This window comes from Pinus tabuliformis, chromosome 1_2 (genome assembly GCF_031772625.1).
Source record: "Pinus tabuliformis cultivar Carrire ecotype Pingquan chromosome 1_2, CPIR1, whole genome shotgun sequence".
In the NCBI taxonomy this organism is placed as follows: Eukaryota; Viridiplantae; Streptophyta; class Pinopsida; order Pinales; family Pinaceae; genus Pinus; species Pinus tabuliformis.
Window position 1 is genome coordinate 247,899,262 of NC_142298.1, and position 19,471 is coordinate 247,918,732.

The 19,471-nt window shown below is 39.3% G+C and overlaps 1 protein-coding gene across 4 annotated transcripts in view; it reads left to right on the plus strand.

Moving 5' to 3' along the window:
- The first annotated feature begins 288 nt into the window (after window positions 1-288).
- The window catches only part of LOC149205301 (TITAN-like protein), a 102,472-nt gene continuing 83,289 nt past the window's right edge, over window positions 289-19,471 (plus strand). The window contains exons 1-4 of one of the 4 annotated variants that reach the window (XM_089394979.1): window positions 289-785; window positions 1,045-1,171; window positions 2,902-3,247; window positions 3,431-3,507. In XM_089394979.1, the coding sequence (XP_089251105.1) occupies window positions 535-785; window positions 1,045-1,171; window positions 2,902-3,247; window positions 3,431-3,507 (801 nt within the window). In that variant the 5' untranslated portion in view covers window positions 289-534. Of the gene's footprint in view, window positions 786-1,044; window positions 1,172-2,901; window positions 3,248-3,421; window positions 3,508-19,471 lie in introns of all 4 variants that reach the window. The other 3 variants (XM_089394980.1, XM_089394981.1, XM_089394978.1) reach the window with 3 other exon arrangements.

The following is a 19,471-nucleotide window of genomic DNA, read 5'->3' on the forward strand; positions in this document are numbered from 1 at the left end:
AACCCTTAATTTTATTCAAATTTTATGGAAATTGTATTCCAAAATAAACCAACGTACTGGCGATTTCGGTCCTAAGTGGACAATTTGGAAAGATTAATTATAAATGATATAATTGCACGATTTATAATTTTTTATATTTAAATTTTTATGGAAACTGTATTCCAAAATAAACCAACCTACTGGCGATTTCGGTCCTAAGTGGACAATTCGTAAAGATTCATTATAAATGATGTAATTTCATCTATGGTAGCGTCTAGGCAAGATAGCTTTAGCTTATAGTAAAATTGTCAATACAGAAAATTACTTATCCAATTGCTTCGATGGTAGCAGTCAGGCAAGATAGGTTTGTTATATATGAAAATTGTTAATAAAGTTGGTTGTGATTTGGCGGTTGCGCACTGTATCCTTCAGGTGCCCAAAACGTATGTCCTCGAGTGCCGGGCCATGTAAGGCTTGGTGCATTTTAGAAGGTGGGCGGGGGCAGCAATCTTAACCTGCTTCCGCTAGCACAAGGTGGAAATAGAATTATACAGAATGCAGGAGAGGGAGTTTGTGTTGTGTGAGATTTGCAGGCTAAACCATGATCGAGGGAAGGGTCATAAGTATTCTGTCAAACACAAGAAAGCCTTGGCTCAACTACTGGAAAAATTTCAGAAGAAAGTCCAGGATGTTCTCTTCTTCGCTAAAAACCCCATGTTTCTGCGACCTGAGCATAAGGAGCGTAATAGGTTCTGGTGTATAGTTTGCCACCAAGATATTGATGAGCGGGAAAGCTTATTTGCCTGGTATTTACTTCCTTGGTTATTGTGTATTCATATGTCAAAAAAATGCTTAGAATTTTCAGGTTTTTCATATGCTTTTCGTTTTCTTTTTGGGGCAATTAATCCGATCATTTTCCATCCGGGTTTTGAAATGGGAAAACCTTCAGTGGGTTAGCGTCATTAATTTCAAGATTTCAATTTGCTGGCGCTGCTTGCATTTGTATTCGTGCATTCTTTAACATAGTTTTGTATATTTATTCAAATGCTTGCTTATGTGATGCAGCGGCAATGCGATTAAACATTTGGCCAGTTCAGAGCACATGGCGTGTCTCAAGTCTTTCTGGTCAGAAAATGGCGCAGATGTTAACAAAAGAGATATGTACTGCATTTCGCAGCAAGACTTTTCTAAGGTAAGTTCCGCGTGCCTTTGTTTTTTTATTTTTTTTTCCTTTAATTTTTATTTTTTTAAGATACCTCAGCTGAGGAGCGAGCCCGTGTTTGTTTGGTCTAGGAAGACTCTATAGGAAGGAGTGTGTTTATGTGAACTAAATACTAACATATGGATATGCCACTGTAGGAGTAAGAATTGTAGTTTTTTAATGGAAGATCTTGTTAATTATGACGATAGTAGGCAAATTCATAGCCCAACTGTTTTGGATGGTAATTAATCTCAGGGTATATCCATTCCTCGTTCGAAAATTAAAGAAAAAGGAAAATATGGCAAGTAACCAGGAAGGGCATCTTTCGAAGGATATCAAGGTTATAAGTTTTCTGTTTCTTTGAGTCTATTGTCAGAGAAGAACTGCTCGGTATCAACTTCAATGATATTACAGAAAAGTGACAAAAAATACAAGAAATTAGAAATGATAAGTGACTAAACAATGATAAAGACTGCTTTATTGTGTTTACTACCGCAATGAATAGTTAGAGGCTGCTGAATCCATAGATGCAAATTTGAAGTGGTGGTAATATTCTGTTAATCTTAGCAAATGATAGTGCTCTGTAAGGGACCATAAAAATTCACAGAAAAGAAACAATGCCAGTCACCAGTGACAGTAAATTTTTCAAGGGAGCAGTCTAGATCCAAACTTTTGATATTTATGTTACGGACTTGGTCTTTTCATGAAAATCTATTTCTGCTCAACATCTAAAGGATGCACTCCATGCTTATTTCCTTAATTCTTAAACCATTCTAGGGATATCTCAAATAAAGATAACTACCGTGATCATATACTATAGACCATTCATGTGAACAGTGCCCAGTAAGATATTTCTTTTGTATAAAGTTTCCTTTAAACTCTATTAATAGGCAATATATACAAACTTTAATACCAAAAAGCGGGCTGTCTAAGCATCCTTCACAAGCAAGTGCAAGACTCAGAATCGGGGCTGGGTAATGCCCAAATAGGCACTCATATAGTCTGAGTCATGGCATATTCAAAAGATAAAACGGGGCTGGCTAAGGCCAAAACATCCCGAGAAGTCAAATTCACAAGTGTAAACATGGGCACAAGCCTGGTTCCCAGTAAGATTATTAAACAGATACATTGAGCTTATCCCCACAATGTTCAAAAAAGGAATGCATATACATCAGTTTGAGATTCCATGTTTAACAAAATAGCAACACGACACATACATTGAGCTTATCCCCACAATGTTCAAAACTGGAATGCATATACATGTGTTTGAGACTATGTGTAACAAAATAGCAACACGACAAAATTTTACAGGCTCTTCAACCCCCCCTTAGGAGGGGCCGTATGTGCTACAGTGTCACAATGACCTGTTTGTTTACCAAGAAAAAGTGCTGCACTGTTATACCTATAGTTTAGAAAGTTTTCACACTTGACACACCTACTCCTACATCTGCATGTGCAGCCAGATGCACTTGTGCGACATTGTGACAGAAAGGGTCAATTCTTTTATGCAAATTACTAAATGGAACCACAGCACAAATATGCACTAATTAATTTCCTAGTTAAATAACTGATTGAATCTTAAATAATACAAAAGCTACAAGATAACAAGGTAATGGAATTGTAACAACCTTACTCATCAAATATCTTTGAGCAAGTTTATTAGAGAGACTCATTAGATTACCACAACATGCTAATATCCCAAATTTGCTTTTTGTTTGTAGTGGGAAAACAGGTGCAAGGAAGTCCAAATTGTTTCAACATCACGAGGAGAGAATTCTCTCGAAGATTTAAATAATATCCACCTCAAACATAGTTCTGTCAATACAGATAAATTTGGAAACTTTTCTATGAACACTGTTACAAATAATCTCTCTGCTAGTGTTCTGCCTTTACAACATTATAAGGATAAGAGCTTTCAGGTGTCTTATCAAACAGATATGGGATCATCTGTGGCTAATGTGGCTTCCCAAAGTGCGTGCTCGCGGAGTTCTTCACAATGGATGAATGTAGAGCAGGAACATGTGCGTCCAGAGAATATAATCATGCATGTTGGAGTTCAAAATAGAGGTCTGTAGATATTTATTTTCAAGACTTTATAAATTTCAAAAGGATCGAGTTCTTTTTTAGCTATACATAAATTTGGTTATTATAGATTGCCCAACTTGTTTGGTAAGTAGATTTGAGTAGAAATGCATGAATGAGAATTGCTATGAGTTGCAATTTCAAATGAGCTTTATGCAGCTTATGTAGCACAAAAGAATGCTATGTCAACTACAGGCGCTAGTAGTGGTCAAGATTCTGTTAGCAGCTTCCCAAGAGATGAACAAGTGAGTTTTCTTGTCTGCCAGAAACAATATTGTTTATTAAGGAGATTTATTTCATGTTTTTGGAATACTCAATAGAGATGAAATGTTCTATTTTATTGGTCCATTACAGTGATTGTACAGTCAACAATACAATCTGATCTGTATATGAACTGTTTTTGTTGAAAATGCATATGGTCAAAGGATTTTAGCCTTAGTGGTTTGGTGAGCAATCCATTTCTCCAGCTGTGTGGGTTCAAGTCTCCAGAGACATGTTGTAACTGACCTGTTTGTGGCATTTAAATAACTTGATAGATTTTTTTTTGACAGCAGGAAATTAAATTTCTGAGCATTGCATCGATTACACAATGGCTGAAAAATGAACAGTGAATGAAATAAAACACATACACAGGGATTTCTTTTTCTAATCAGCTTTTCATTCACCTGATCAAAGTTTACAAGGTGACCTAATAGGCCTGCTTCAACCAGTAGTTGTACAGTGAATACAATCACCTCAAACAACAATGTACAGCTGGTGTAAAAGAGAGTGCAGCTACCGTGGTACAGTCAGCTCTTTTTCTGCCTTTCCTGGCCAGCAAATTGCCCTTTCTCTCCTCTCAACACTGAAGCACATCAACAATACTATGTAATAATGTATGGCTATATTTGAAGGTGTACAACATGTTTTGAAGGTGTATGGCCTGTTTTGAAGGTGGACGGCCTGTGCAGAAAGAAAAGCAGTGGTACAGCTTGTGTGGCCTGCTGGTATCTTGTTGGTCTCTTTATCAATCTGCTCTTCTCCTCCTTGAAAGCGCTTTTCCTTCCTTTAATTCTTTTGCTCTCTTCTCTAGTGAGATTGACTTCTTCTGTCTTGTTCTTTTTATGCTTTGAGAGAAATAAGTTAGTAACTAATTTCCTCAATCCTAACTGTCACCTATCTCATTCTTGAGATGTATGGCTAAGATTAAATCCTAATGTAAGTCACCAATGCAATTGAACTTTTAGAACATTTCATTTAGATCCCTAAGACTAATTCTACTTCGAAACTTTAGATTTTTACTGAGTGAAATTACAAGATGGAATTAGTGACCACTTTCCAAGGTGGTCACTAGTGAAATGTCTTGAACCATTTCCTGCACGTTCGAAACCTGTTCAAAAAATTGTTGCTCGAGCTACATTTCTCAACATTCCTTTTTAGTGAGGAAGGAGTTCTGCACCAATCCAAGTTTGTCTTTAAATGTTTCAAACTTCCTTTCTGCTAAGGGCTTGGTTAGAATATTAGCTACCTACTGATTTGTAGGAATATACTAGAGCTTCACTTCTTTCTTTTGAATCTTGTCTTGTATGAAGTGATATCTGATTTCTATGTGTTTGTACTTGTCATGAAATGCTGGATTCTCAAAGAGTTTGATACAACTTTGATTATCGTAGTAAATGACTGTGGGGTCCATATCTTGAGTGAAGGCCTCACAACTAGCAGTATTGGCTACCATGTATTTTGCTTCTGTGGGTCCAAGTGCCATGAAAGACTGCTTCTTGTTGAACCAGGATATCATTGCTAATCTCAAGCTAAAGCCATCCCTTGAAGTGCTTTTCTTGTTTGCTGTACTGCCTGTGTAATCTGAGTTTGTATAACTCTACAGCTTTACTTCTCCTGTATGTCAAGGAATCTATTAGTTGCTTGTACAATGAGGGATTCATCAACTGTGAATCTGAAGCTATCACCTTGTTCAGAACTTCAGATTAGTGCCTATGGGTGTGGCCATAGGTTTGTAGTTCTTCATCCAAAACTACTTCAGGATCTCCACTGAATACTTACCTTTTTTTCTTAACATTGACAAGGTATTTTATATTAAAAAGTTCTGTGCAAATGCAAAACAGAGATACATCTAGTGCTTTAAGTAGCAGTATTTGACAAAATTTTGAGACTAATCTAATTTTGACTGACTTCCTATACCACTGTCCAACTGCTAGATTCCAGAAATGTTTGTAAGGATACTGTTTGTAGAAGATGCCAAGAAATTGACAACATTTTGCTAGCATTAAATAAAACTAAAATCCAAAGACATTGCTACTAATCATCTATGATTATTGAGTTCTCAATTGATGCTACCCTGTTCCAATTGGGCAGTCGAATTGGCACGGTGTGTGCTGAGTTGATGGAAGAAATTGGAGTCACAGTGTCTTGGTGTCCTTCCTGTTGTGTGGTTTGAACAATGTGAAATTGTTGCTGAGGGCCCTGGATCTGCATTCTAAGTTCCTGTGTCTGTTGACAGTGAGAAGATAAAATTCCTGTTAATGAGTCAGCCTATGCTGATAACTTGTCAATTTTCTTGCTTAGAAGAGCAATTTACATTTCATCCAGCCTTGTCGCTTTTGCTTCGTTCCCTGTATTTCTCCCCTATCCTCTTCTGCCAGCCATTCCTACAATAAGAATTTCTTGCCCTGTTGCCATTAGCTTCACTGTTTGGCTACCAAGTATCCCTTTGTTGCTTGCATGCTCTGTAGAGTCCTGGGTGGTTGCTAGATATTTTGCACTTTCAGAGGTGGAGTTTTGCAGATACCATGCCCCAAGATGTGGAAGCTGTCCACAACATTTTGTTTCCATCATTACTTGAGCGGTATAAAGGTGGAATGATTACAAATTTAATGGGCCTGTTCATCCATGCACCCTGCATTGCAATCCTAGTTCAACCTAAAATTCACTCACAAACCATTTGCATGAGGGTGCGACGTTTTGTTGTTGTCCTTTGAGGTCCACTCCACGCCCCTCACATGTGATATCCCTAGTCCTTTACCCAATTTTCCACCCTGTAATTTTGTATGATAATCTGTTGCCTCACTCTGGTTTCCCATGGCATGGGGCATTTACCATTGTGCTGAGCATACCTTCTCCCCTGCGAATTCTTATACACCCTTCCAGTTTTCCCATATGCTAAATGATTGCCAAGTTTTAAACATGTGAGCCTTTTCATTATTTTGAGCTTGAGTTTGAACTTCATGACCATTAGTTAGGGATCACTGCTTCCTTCATAGTTCCTTTAGAGGAAGGAACTACCTTTTGTAGCGGGGAGTGGCTATATAGCCCTACAGATATGGCATTGGAGTGGGATTCTGTTTTTGGGCTTCCCCGGTTAAGAACTTGCTTTGGAGGGTGGATCTCCCACAAGAGGAAAGTAAACAACTCCTCTCAAAGGTGATTGAGTAAACAACTCCTCTCAGAGGTGATTGAGTTAAGACAATTGGTACTTGAACTAAAGGAACAAGAGAACTTACACTTGCAAGAACCAATTGTAGAGCCCCCCTTGTTCCAATTAGAGCTCCCCAACCTCAAAGAAGAGATGAGGTCACAACATGTTCTCCTTAAACAAGAGGAAAAGGTGCAACAAAAAATTCTCAACTCTTGGGTGGATGTTGTTAGGAAGAGTGAGCATCCCTAGCCTCCCCCACTCTTGATGGTTGAGGGGGTGGTGCAGGCCAAGTTACATGAGGAGTGCCTCCACCGGTTTTGGGAGCTAAATCTTAGAGTACGTGGACTTCCAGTCCTTGTGGCCCCAGTAGACCCCCTACAAGCTAACACCTCCTTCAAGTCCGGGTCAAAGCCCTCCGAGCTAAGAAAAGATTGGCCTCTCTCTCGCCCAATTATATGATCATTCTCGGCTTCAACCTTACTAAAGCACAACAAGAAGAATTCAAGTAGGCCAAAGGTCAAGTAGTAGCTGCTCGGAAAGCAAGCAAATGGGCAGTTGTTAGGGATCTGAAAACTGTCATTTGCGATTTAACCTCCCTAGGTTACTCTCGGCATTCAAGTAGGCCAGAGGTCAAGTAGTAGCTGCTCGGAAAGCAAGAAAATGGGCAGTTGTTAGGGATATGAAAATTATCATTTGTGATTCAGCCTCCCTAGGTTACTCTCGGCCTTGGGCCAAATGATGGTTATGTTCATAGGGGGGATAGGGCAAGGGGGTCAACCCACTATCTCCATAGGTTTCTGGAATTGTAATGGTGCCTTTTGGTGCTTGTTGAGCACACTTTTTGATGCTATAACTAAGTTGCACGAAACGGGGAAATGGGTACGAGTTTCCGAAATGGGCACGGGTACGAAACGTGACTTCCCCAAATTTTGGAAACGGGGAAACACAATATATATATATATATATATATAGAGAGAGAGAGAGAGAGAGAGAGAGAGAGAGATATTAGGACATTTAAGAAATATGTTCAATCATAAAGCATATATGATACATTCTAATTTATTACATTATGATTAAATTGTCAATTGTCAATGCATAAACTATAAGTCTCTAAATTTACATCACATTTACTCATGAATGATCACATAACGAAAATAGCAATATCAAAAATCAGCAACGAGAAATTTCTAGTTTTTTCTCTTGTGCTTGATTGGGAATCTCCTCCTACATAGTCGAACAACCTTAGTGCTCTTGATTAAATACAAGTTCCATACCCGAGTACCCTACGTGCTCTTGATTATTGGGAGTCTCCCCTGCATAGAGGGCTTTGTTCTCTTGATTAAATACAAGTTCCATACCCTAGTACATGACAAAATCCAATGGAAACGTTGTAATCCTCCCAGTCCTGAAATCCTGAAAAACGGATAAGTCTGCTGGATTTTTAGTGAGATCTAAAATTCTACTTTCTCCATATGAAATCCAATGAGGGCAAAACCACTCTCAAACATCCCAAGTCATTTCATGGTAATGTTAAAAATTTAAGTAAAATGATGAAAATGAAAAATAAAGGAGAATGTCACTTTTACTTTAGGAATTTAACATTACCATGAATTGCATATCAACACTAGGGCCATAGGCTTGAACATTATGTTGCCCCACTCAGAGGTATCTAGAAGCATCCAGAAGATATTTTAGTCGCCCAATAAAAAATTAGAAGCGAAAACATAAAAGAAAAATTACAAGAAAAAGTCAAGTTAGAAGAGGAACTCCACCGTATGGCCTGGAAACACGTTTCCGGCCATACTGGCCACGTTTCCTCCTCGAGAAATGGGCCAGTACGGTCGGAAACACGTTTCCAGGCCGTACGGTACGAGTTTCCTCGTTTTCGTTTCGTTTCTGGCTGGAAACGGACCCTTTTCCAACGTTTCCTGCAACTTAGTGCTATAAGTTCCTGTGATTGCCTTTTTCTTACAAAGACATATGCAAGCCCCATGCGGACCCCACCACCAATCTCAGGGTACCATTGGATTTGGGTATGCAGACAAGAGACACGTTTTGACAGTGTGAGAGGATTTGGGGGGGTTGCTTGCTTCATACAAGACTCCCTTCGAGTTTCCATGGTGTCTTCAGACAAGCACACTAGATTTTTATGGGTTCGGCTACACTAGGATTGCTACCAGCTTCGCGAAAGTTTCTTTACACTCTGTTACTTCCCCTTTGCCTCATCACCCTTTGCGACTCATAGGGAGTTCGAGGGGGACCCGTTCCTCGATCTCTACGAGGACATATCTCATTACTCTTCTTAGGGGGATGTGATTCTTTTGGGCGACTTCAACGCCCAAACCAAGAGTATACAAGTTTCCCTTCATGACAGAGTTGAGGACGCTCTCTACCTCCAGGAGATAGAACCAGAGTCAATTGGTCTTCACAGGTGCTCATAGGATGAGTTTGGGCCCCTCATAGGTTATGGGAGACATCTCTTACAATTGGGTGAATCTCATGGGTTATTGATCTTGAACAGGCTCCCTTGCCTCCCTGGCTCAAGAGATTTCACTTATTTTCCTACAGTGGGGGGGCAAGTGTAGTGGATTATGTCTTGACCACCCATGATCTTCTCCCACATATCCAACATCTCTCCATTTCCCGCCTCCCTCTGGCAGATCATGCCCTCATCACTTTCCTCCTCTCTACTCCCCCTCTTCTTGCTACCTCTACCACCTCCCAAAACACCTCACTACCCCCTCGTACCACCTTCCTTCTCGATAGAGATTGTGCCCCTTTCTATGTTACCTGTCTCGAGGAACTGCTCCCTCCCATCTCCCACTTTAGAGCCTTGGATACTGCCACAACCAAATATGAGTTACTCTCCAAGGCCATCGTGGAAGCTGCCTTGGACTCCTATCCCCACTCGACTCACAAGAACACCAGTAAGCCCACTCTTGGCTCCTATCCCATGAATGGTGGTATGATGAGGATTGCAAAGCTCTCCACAAGCAGCTTCGCTTTGCCCTCACACATGATCCCTCTGCCTCCCCTTCTCTCCAAACAGCTTACCGTAAACTCCTTTGCCATAAAAAACGTATATTTATCCCAAAGGAGATGAGAGCTTTGTGTGGCCCTTCGCTGCTCCCCCAAGCCATTTTGGTGTACCATCTTCCCTAGGCATTGAACCATCCCACCTGAATAGGACTCTATAGCCTTATTTTGACATAATACCTCTCTATATGACATTCCCATACAACCCCCATTCCACATCTCCTCTCCCCTCCCCTCATGTCACCCTTTTTTGGAATTGGACGTCAGGAGGGCGACCAAAGCTCTGAACTCTAGGAAAGTTATTGACGAAGAAGGCGTTCAGGTGGAATTCCTAAAGCATGGTAGTAAGCCCCTTGAGTCCTATCTTGTTGATCTTTTTAACCATGTGGTCTGCTCTGGCTTCCCCCCTGCTTGGAACAGACACATCATCCATCCTATCCACAAGTCGGGGAGTATTTTTGATCCAAATAACTACCAAACAATTATGGTCGTTCATACATTCTCCAAACTTTATGCCACAATTATACACCAGTGGCTTTTTGGAAAACTAGAGTGATGAAATCTCAAAGCCAGGGGGCAAGTGGGTTTTCGGCCAAACTACTTGACAATTGACCACATATTTACACTCCGAGCCATCATTGAGGAGGCTCGTTATTGGGTAATTTAATTGTTCTTAAATTACTTCATTAATTGTCAACCAAGGTTCATGTACTTGTGAGATGAATGTGCACTATATATGCTAGGATTCTTTCTATGGATTGATTGTTTCTAAAGATGAAATTAACCTAAGAATGGACAAATGTTTTTGATGAGATTTAGAGAATAATTACGCACATGTTCTTTCAATTTAAAGTTACATTAAAACCTACATTACTTTGCAGAATTGAAAATCTATCTTAATTGCAGAATTCAAAAACTACTCCTACTTGCTTTAAAGGAAATGCTAAATTGCAAGAAAAAGAATCTAATGCTACTTGCAGAATTGAAAACACTACAACCACTATTTTGCAGAAAAGAACTTCTACACTAGATTGCAATAAGGAATTTCTATACTAATTACATAAAAGGAAATTGCATCAAAAGGTCCTAACTTCTAATTGCAGAAGAAAGATTAGATGAAAAACTTGTAACTCTGAAATGATTACTTGTGTGTGCAGTTAACTCTAAAGAACTCTTCTTGTTATCATCTAAGAAATTGACTTGAGCTATGAAATCTGGAAAGAGAATGCATATAAAAATTAAATATTTTTGGTATTTTCCCTTTATGAGTACTCTGAAATCAAAACAACAGTTGGTCAAAATATCTTTGTAATGAAACTAATTAAGCAAATTTTGAAAGATCTACTACGATATAAGCAAACTTGGAAATGTAAAATGAAATAAAAGAACCTCACAACTCGACAGTGGCCCTCCTGTGAGCGCAGGTTTGCTAACAATCAAAAGATCTTTTATGCATGCATTGAGAACATAGCAATTGTATTAATTTGGAACGGAGTATCACAATCTTGAAAATAAATCACAATAAAACTTAATAATCATATTGCCTTTTGGGTCTTGCCTTTCAGCCTTTATACAAATTTCATTAATCGTATGAGTCTATTACCTAATGTTGGCTCACAACCTTTCAGATTTCATTAAGAGTACCATTGGTGTTAAACAAGGTTTCCCTCTCTTGCCTACCCTTTTTGGGATTTATATTGATGAGTTGGAGTCTTTCCTCCAGGAGCACATTCAGGAGGGGAACGACTTCCTTCTCCATTAGGTGTTGATCTCTCTACTCCTTTTTGTTGACGACTTGGTTTTATTGGCCTCTACCCTCGAGGGCCTACAGAGACAACTGGATGCCCTAGTTGATTTTTGTGACCTTTGACAGTTGAAGGTCAACCTAGGTAAAACCAAGGTTATGATCTTCAACGCATCAAAGAGATCCCTTACAAACTTGCATTTTTATTTTTAGGGAGAAGAGATTGAGATCACCACATCTTACATTTACCTGTGAGTGTAGTTCACAGGGCCTCATTTTGGCATGAGACAAGCCCTCTAGCCCCAACTCAACAAAGGGTATGGCTCTCTTGCCCTCATTGAGGCACAATGCTTCCAGAGTCAGTTTCAGGATGTCTCTTCCAAACTCCACCTCATGGGCGCGATTATTTGACCTATGGTTCTTTATGGCTTTGATATATGGGGGCCAAGCTTGGTACAAATGGATTGGGTTAGATGCAGAGAATCTAGACCTTGCTTCTCAGACGCATCATAATATGCAAACGTACAGTTCCACAACCTATTATCCAGGTAGAGTTTGATGCCCATCCATTCTTCCTTGAGGTCATCTTTCGCTTAGTCTCTCTCCTCCATAAAGTTAGATTTGTTTGGGACTTACTGGTGAGGAGAGAGGGTTACCCCTACTTAGCACTTTACTTTTCGGAGGCCCTCGCTTTAGATGAGTCTACAGGCCCTACTCGTGGGTGGTTCTTAAAGGCATCTTGACTCCTCCAGTCTATGGCCATTTCCTTAGAGTGCCTCCCCCCATTCAAATTCTCTCTTGATGCATCGAGTCATCTTTTGTCTACTAAACATGTGTTGAACTAGTCCATTAGAGAGGATATTTATCGGCTATACACTCAGGTCACATGGATTTCACCTCTTACGGGGCTTGGTCCAAAGATGTCTTTCTATTTGGAGCATTTCTTAGAGTTGCAGGATGGTCTCATCATTGGATGCAGTCTCTTAGGATACCCTTGGGGTAGCTTTGTGTTGGCTCCCATCGTCTTAGAGTCGAGACTGATCATCATATTCCTCAGTGGCAGAATTTTCCAGGTGTGCCATCTCTTGGAGCTAGAGACTGAGCGTCACTTCATCTTCGAGTGCCTTGTTTACTATGAGATCAAAGGATGTTTCCATTGTCTACAAGGATTCTAGGGGCTCCCTCTCTACATTTTTTTGATACCAGGACCTTAGATGCCTAGCCCTTTTATTGGGAAGATCTTTACATATAGATCTTGACTCTTACACACTTTGACTCACCTTGGGGTTTCTAGGACTATTACTTCTTACTTCTAGGTTGTTTGATCTGGTCAAAACAACAAGTGAAAGGTAGAGTCTTAGTTTGTAGTAGACGGGAGAATGGTCAGACCTCGTGGTTTTTCTCAAACCCTTCGGTCCAAGATAAACAGGTACATTCGAGACTGGCTTGCAGATGTAGTACTATGCTTCAGTCGACCTATCCTTAGAGAGTTAGAGGGAATGGCTCGAGGCAGAGACAACACAGGGTACCTCCCTCTTATTAGACTTCCTCCCAAATAGAACACAATAGATAGAGAATGATCAACAACTTCTTCCTTTCGGCCTCAGATATTAGGAGTGGCACTCGCTCATTTACTCCCCCTAGGATCATGCAGTTGGATTCCCCGACAACTTTGGAGGACCTCAACAGGGAGAGATTGTTACCTCCTTGCCATAAATCATTAGATTCGGGAGATGCTGACGACATTGGCTTCATCTTCAGTTCCCCCCTTGCTTCTTTGGAGTGTCATAGTCCAACGACATACATACTTCATATTTCTCATTTTTGGTCATCTCATATGACTTTATACATTGTGTATTTGTGCTTTTATTTCATGTTAGCCCTATTTTAGTAATATTTGCATTTGCACTCCCACATGTCTTTTATTTACACTAGATGTGTCCTTTAGTACTTTTATTTCATGTTAGCCCTATTTTAGTAATATTGCATTTGCACTCCCACATGTCTTTTATTTACACTGGATGTGTCCTTTAGTCTCATTGACCTACTTTTGTGGTCACGCGAGGATATTAATAAAATTATCTTATCTTATCTTATCTTATTGATTTTCATTGTTCCAGGGACTAATGATAGTGCTTGATTAGTTAGTTTATCTGCCATGGTATTTAGTTCCCTAAGCACACACTTAGTTTGGATGCTTGGGAAGGAGGCTACATTCATAATTCTCTTGTGTAGGAAGTTTAGCTTGGAGTCTGAGGGAGCAGTTCCAAGAGTAAGATGTCGAATTGTATTGTTAGAATCCTCGATGACGACGAGAGATTTGATGGGAAAGGATGTGGCCAGATTGATTCCTTGAAGGAGCTCATACACCTCAGCCTAGTTGTTAGAGTCAAATTCCATGAATAGTATAGTTTTATTTGTCCTTGGGGGCCATAGAGGACTCCTCACTCTCGTACTTGTCGCCCCATCTATTGAATGCTTACTTTCCCCAAGGAAATTTTCCCCTAATTTTTGCCAAACCTCCAAACCCAAGTAATGCATCATGCCAATGTCCTTCATCTCGAACTCAACTGCCATGTATGCTTTGCATCGTGCAATGAGCTTCTCCGCACCTATAAGAAATAAGTCATTTACATACAACACCAAAACATGCAAATTAGATCCAACAAATATATAGTATAAGTTTGGATTTACTTTGCTTTTGGTGAAGCCCATACTTTGCAAGTATCCACGTTGCCTAGAATACTATGATTTTGATGCTTGCTTGAGTTTGTACAAGGCTTTACATTAGACTCTTTCCCATTAAACTCAAAGCCTTGAGGTTGCTCTATATACACTTCTTCCTTAATGATCTCATTAAGAGAAGTTGTCTTCATATCCATCTCATGTATCTTCCATCCATAAATGAAATTATGGAAATAACTACTCTAATTGAAGTGCACCTGGCAATTGGATCAAATGTCTCCTCATAATCCTTCAAGAGAACTCTCTTGCCATGAACCTTGCCTTGAACTTTTTAATGCTGCTGATATTGTAGAGCCAATTGGCTCAGTACCGTTGAAATTATATAGCAAGTGCAGTAGAATACAATTTTATGATCTGATAATTACTTCATAATGATTTTCAAACAATATTTGCTGTAGAGCCACTTGGATCACTATCATTGAAATTATATAGCAAGTGCAGTAGAATACAATTTTATGAACTGATAATTACTTCATAATGATTTTCAAACAATATTTATCATGCCACTAATATCATTGAATAATTACACAAAAAATCTCAACTGTAAATGCATCGAAAACAATAAAAGATCATATAGAAACAACCATGCATAGTAGACACAATATTTTTACCGATGGAAACCCAACCTTGGGAGAAATCTTGAAAATCTTTTCTTGAGGAGAAATTGTCTTTTTAGAAAGGTTTACAAATCATAATTTTTTCTAGAAATCTGAGCCAACATTACATCTCAAATTATCTGTCAGACTTGGGTAAACAACTACTAGTCAACATGTCAAACCAATAAAAAAAATCCATGTAGTCAATGCTGGTCAATAGTCTAATCAAACTAGTCTTGCGATCAAATTTAGCTTGCGGTCAACTTAGCTTGCAATCAACTCTCTGCAGTCAATTTGCACATGCGGCCCTACAGTCAAAGCATGGCCTGCGGTCAACTATTCACATGTGTGTATGTAGTCAAAGTTGGTCAAATTGTGGGCAACTCTTCACATGTGTGGTCGCAGTCAAGGTTTGTCAAACTATGGTCAACTTGACCTGGTTAAACTCAGTTGAACTTTGTTGGTCAATGGTCAAATCCTCCACATGTGTAGCTTCCTAGAGAGATATAGAAAGATGATAGATAAGAGATTTCTCCTTTCTCCTCAACTAGAAAAGATTCAATGAGCTTGCTATGTTGATGATTTGTCTACTCACATGCTTGTCTATTTATATAAAGCTCTAATGTTGAGTGGAGGCCCAATTGGTTGCTCCTCATCACAAGAAACCCCTTCAGTTATGGAACCTACATTACACCTCAACATTAGACTAAAATTGTTTATTCCACTAATGGGTAAAAACACCATTAGATAAACAAATTAAGCCCGCTCTACAAAAAATAGATCACTCCACCCCGGAGCAAGCAATGTGAGCATCGTGGGCCAATCTCCCCAAGTCAGACACCAAGGCTAATGGGAGAAAGATTGCCCCTGGGCCATTCACCCCTAGCGAAATTAGCATGGCCCCATGGGTGAATGCATCATTCCCCACTAATCAAATCAGCATGACCTCGTGGGAGAATGTCTGCTTGATGCTGCAAAAACATCAACAACTACTTACTTCCCCTTTGATCTTGACATCATGTCCAAAACATCATCATTCTTCATGATGGAGGTATACTCCATCATGGAATTCTGCCATATCTCCTTGTTTGCTGCATCCTAAAAGCTAAAAGGCTTGGAATCTATGATGATGTTCATCAATGCCACGTAGTTTGGAAATTGCTTCAGAGGTTTGCTCTCTCTAAATGTGCTTATAAGAGCCTCAACATAGTCTTGAGCATCCCTCAATGTCTAAGTGAACCAACGAGGTCTCTTGGTAGTGGAAGGGGCTACTGGTTGTGTTAATTTACATAAACTTTATCAAAATAACTAGCCCTTCAATTTTTACTTTTGGTGCATGCAATTACGTAAAAAAAATTAACACAAAAAATGTTGTTCTTATGCATGCAAATGCATATACTTTCCAAAAGAATGCTTAACACAATAGAGCATGCAACACATGTTTCCCTTTCGAGGAAATCTAGCATAATAGGGCATGCAAAAACATGTTTTCTTTTCCATAAAACTAATGCAATAAAACATACAAATACATGTCTTATTTTCCAAAGATTATACCAACATTACCCATATATATATTCCAAGGAAACCAACACATTACTATGGTTTTTGTGCATGTAATTCATCTTCTTTCCCAAAGAATCTTTTCCAATGTAGGCTAACACAACATGCTATCATTTCTCACATACAAATGTATATTCTTTCCAAACGAAAGCGAATACAAATCTTGCATGCATATACATGATCTTATTCCAAAAGAAAGCATGCCATGTTTTTACCTTGTTTTGCCACTTGGAAGCCCCACATGCCACTTAGAGAGGGTATGGCTGCCTTGAAACTACAATATCTAAATGACGTCTTCACATTTTGCAACATTTTTACGTGGGATGTCATTTACACATTACTATAGGCAATTTGAGACCCTGTTGATTGTTTGACCCTAGGACCCCCATGCATTGGGATTTGTGCATTACCTTAGGAAATATGAAATGTTGAGAATTGTGAGACTACCATGTTGAGAACTGTATGATGAATACTGTTCCAAAGCCAACGATGCATACAAATTCTGACACATGACCATGTGGAAAAGCATAGGTGCACAAGGCATGGGTTGGATTGACCCTACAAATGTTATCACCCCTACAGGCTCCCTTAAACCATGAGTCCCAATGAGATCTTGCTCAAGTCCTCCAATCTTATCCAGGATGAAAGGAACTAAGTGCAGGAATCAAAGTGATCGGACATGGCCGATCGTGGTAGGCCTAAGACATCATAATTCATATCTCAAATGGCCTACAAGGCTTTAATTTGTGTCTGTTGGAATTACATTGGTGTTATCAAAAGTGAAAAATGGCCATATGTACCCTTGTTGAAGTGAGGGGTAACAGGTCCCAAACCCTCTAGCCAACTTCTACTCGTAATAGTGACAAGACCAAAATCAAAGAGTAAGAAGATTGACAAACATCGCAAGTATTGTGTGGAAAATGGTTATCTGGAATCTAAATGTTTTAAAATGATGGAGGCCTTGGAAGCAACAATGAAAAAACACAATATCAAACTTTTTTCTTATAACACTTCATCTCATGGACATGTGTTTTTGAATTTTGTTCCTTCAAATTCACATGTGGTCAATGTTTTACAAAGATTCAAGATCTTGTGACAACACCTTGTGTTGAATCAATGACAAATTTCTTTTATAAGACAATGATTGATTCAATGACTATAATGAGTATAATTTGCACATGACAAATTTGATGAAGTTGCTAAGGGTATCGATAGGTGCCCTTATGCTTATGTGGTACAAAAGATGGAAGACTTAGGGTTTGTAAACCTTAGAGCAAGACTTGGAGTACTGAAAGCAAGTAGAATTGGTGTAATGCATATTGGACAACATACAAAATGACTTGGTTTTGATGCTATCTTGTCGCTGAACCTTTGGTGTGGCGAGATAGGTCAAATGAATGGCTTGCTAAGCCTAATTTGCAGAATGAAGAAACAACCTTGCCCTTATAGATCATGCAAGGAAGGAAAGCAACATTAGCAACCAATGTTGAGGACAAGGAGATTGAAGATGGACTTCATTGATTTATGCAAGGAGGCACAATCCTCAACAATTTCTTTCTAAATTAGGAGATACGCACTTCATATCTTTCTCCCTTGATTATTGTCATTTTTCTTTGGGCAACCTCTTATCTTTGTATTTTTTGCTTGGTTATAATTGATTCTTCCATGGCCTCCTAAATGAGGTTCGCAGGTACATCGTGAACGCTGCTAAGGTAGTGAATCTAGCAGAATTGGGAAGAATGAAGCAAAGTTTGTGACAAGACGATTCTCCCAGTAAGAGGGAGAAACTATAGCAGAAAAATCAGGGATTCAGTTCGGTACTTCCTAGGTAAGGTCTCAGTTCGGTACTTCAACATAGTTGATGTAGATGAACAAGTCTACAAGGCGATTGGTGATTTCAAAAAGGTAAAAGTGGCGGGGATGACTTGTTTGATAAGCTTGACACAAGCAAGCTAGATGCTCATCTTAAGGAAATTATGCTTGGCCTGACAACAAAAGTCTTCTATACATATAATGCATCTATCACATTGGATAGATTGCTTCGGGATACAATTGATAGCATTGCACCATAAAACATTGCTGATTATCAATGTGCAAACAAGGAGGTAAACTTGCGCGAAATAAGACTGGGGAGTTGGTTTGATGCATGGAAGCCACTTAATTATCTGTGCCTCAATCTTTAGATAAACCTTCTGAAGCTTCTGACACCCCTTCGTCTTGTAAACCCGTCGTTGCACGCTGCCTCCGCCAGACGCAATATCGCTTGGTCACTATACGCTGCTCGCGCGAGCGCATTGCCAACACTTGTCATTCCTTTTCGTTCAACTTGTTGCCGCGCCCACCTTCGGCTCCATTCACACTGTGGACTTTGAAGTGTGTGCCCTATCCCTATCCGTCCCTGTCCGTCCACCTCCGCATTCATTCCACGTCAACGCCCTTGTTCTGCGCTGTCCATAACCGATGCCACCACCTCGCCAACGACCTCTGTCCTTTGTTCTGCTCGCTTCAAGACTTTTGTTGCCCGTGGTTACGCGTCTGCTGCCTTCCACACCATCGCCTTTATCTACCCTCTCCACCACTCAATGCTCCACACCATCCGTTGCCCGACAATCCAACCCATCTTTGTCGGCTATCATGTTGTTCCACGAATGGCCCAATAAATCAACCGTCAACCGTCACGACGTCACACTTGCCAAAATCAATTCAAACAACGTTAATTCAATTAAAACTATATAATATATAGTTTGTGGTTTTATATATATATATATATAAAGTTATATTTATAACTAATATATTATATTATAATTTAATTAATTAATATATTTTAATTAAAAAAGAAGAAGGGAAGACAACCTTGGACTCAAAATAGAGTTACTAGCGAGCCACCAGTGACGAAGACCTTCCACCTTTCATATGCTGAGACGACAACAACAAAGACAATTTCCAGCAATATAGCTTTGGGGACAAAGCTTTTGAAGGAAGGGGCTATGTTATGAATAAAATTCATAACACATAAATAAATAAAATAAATATAAATATTAAATAATCAAATATTAATTAGGTTAAATAGTCATTAAGTTAAGTGAAAAGGCATGTTTAAAAGACATGCCTTATTC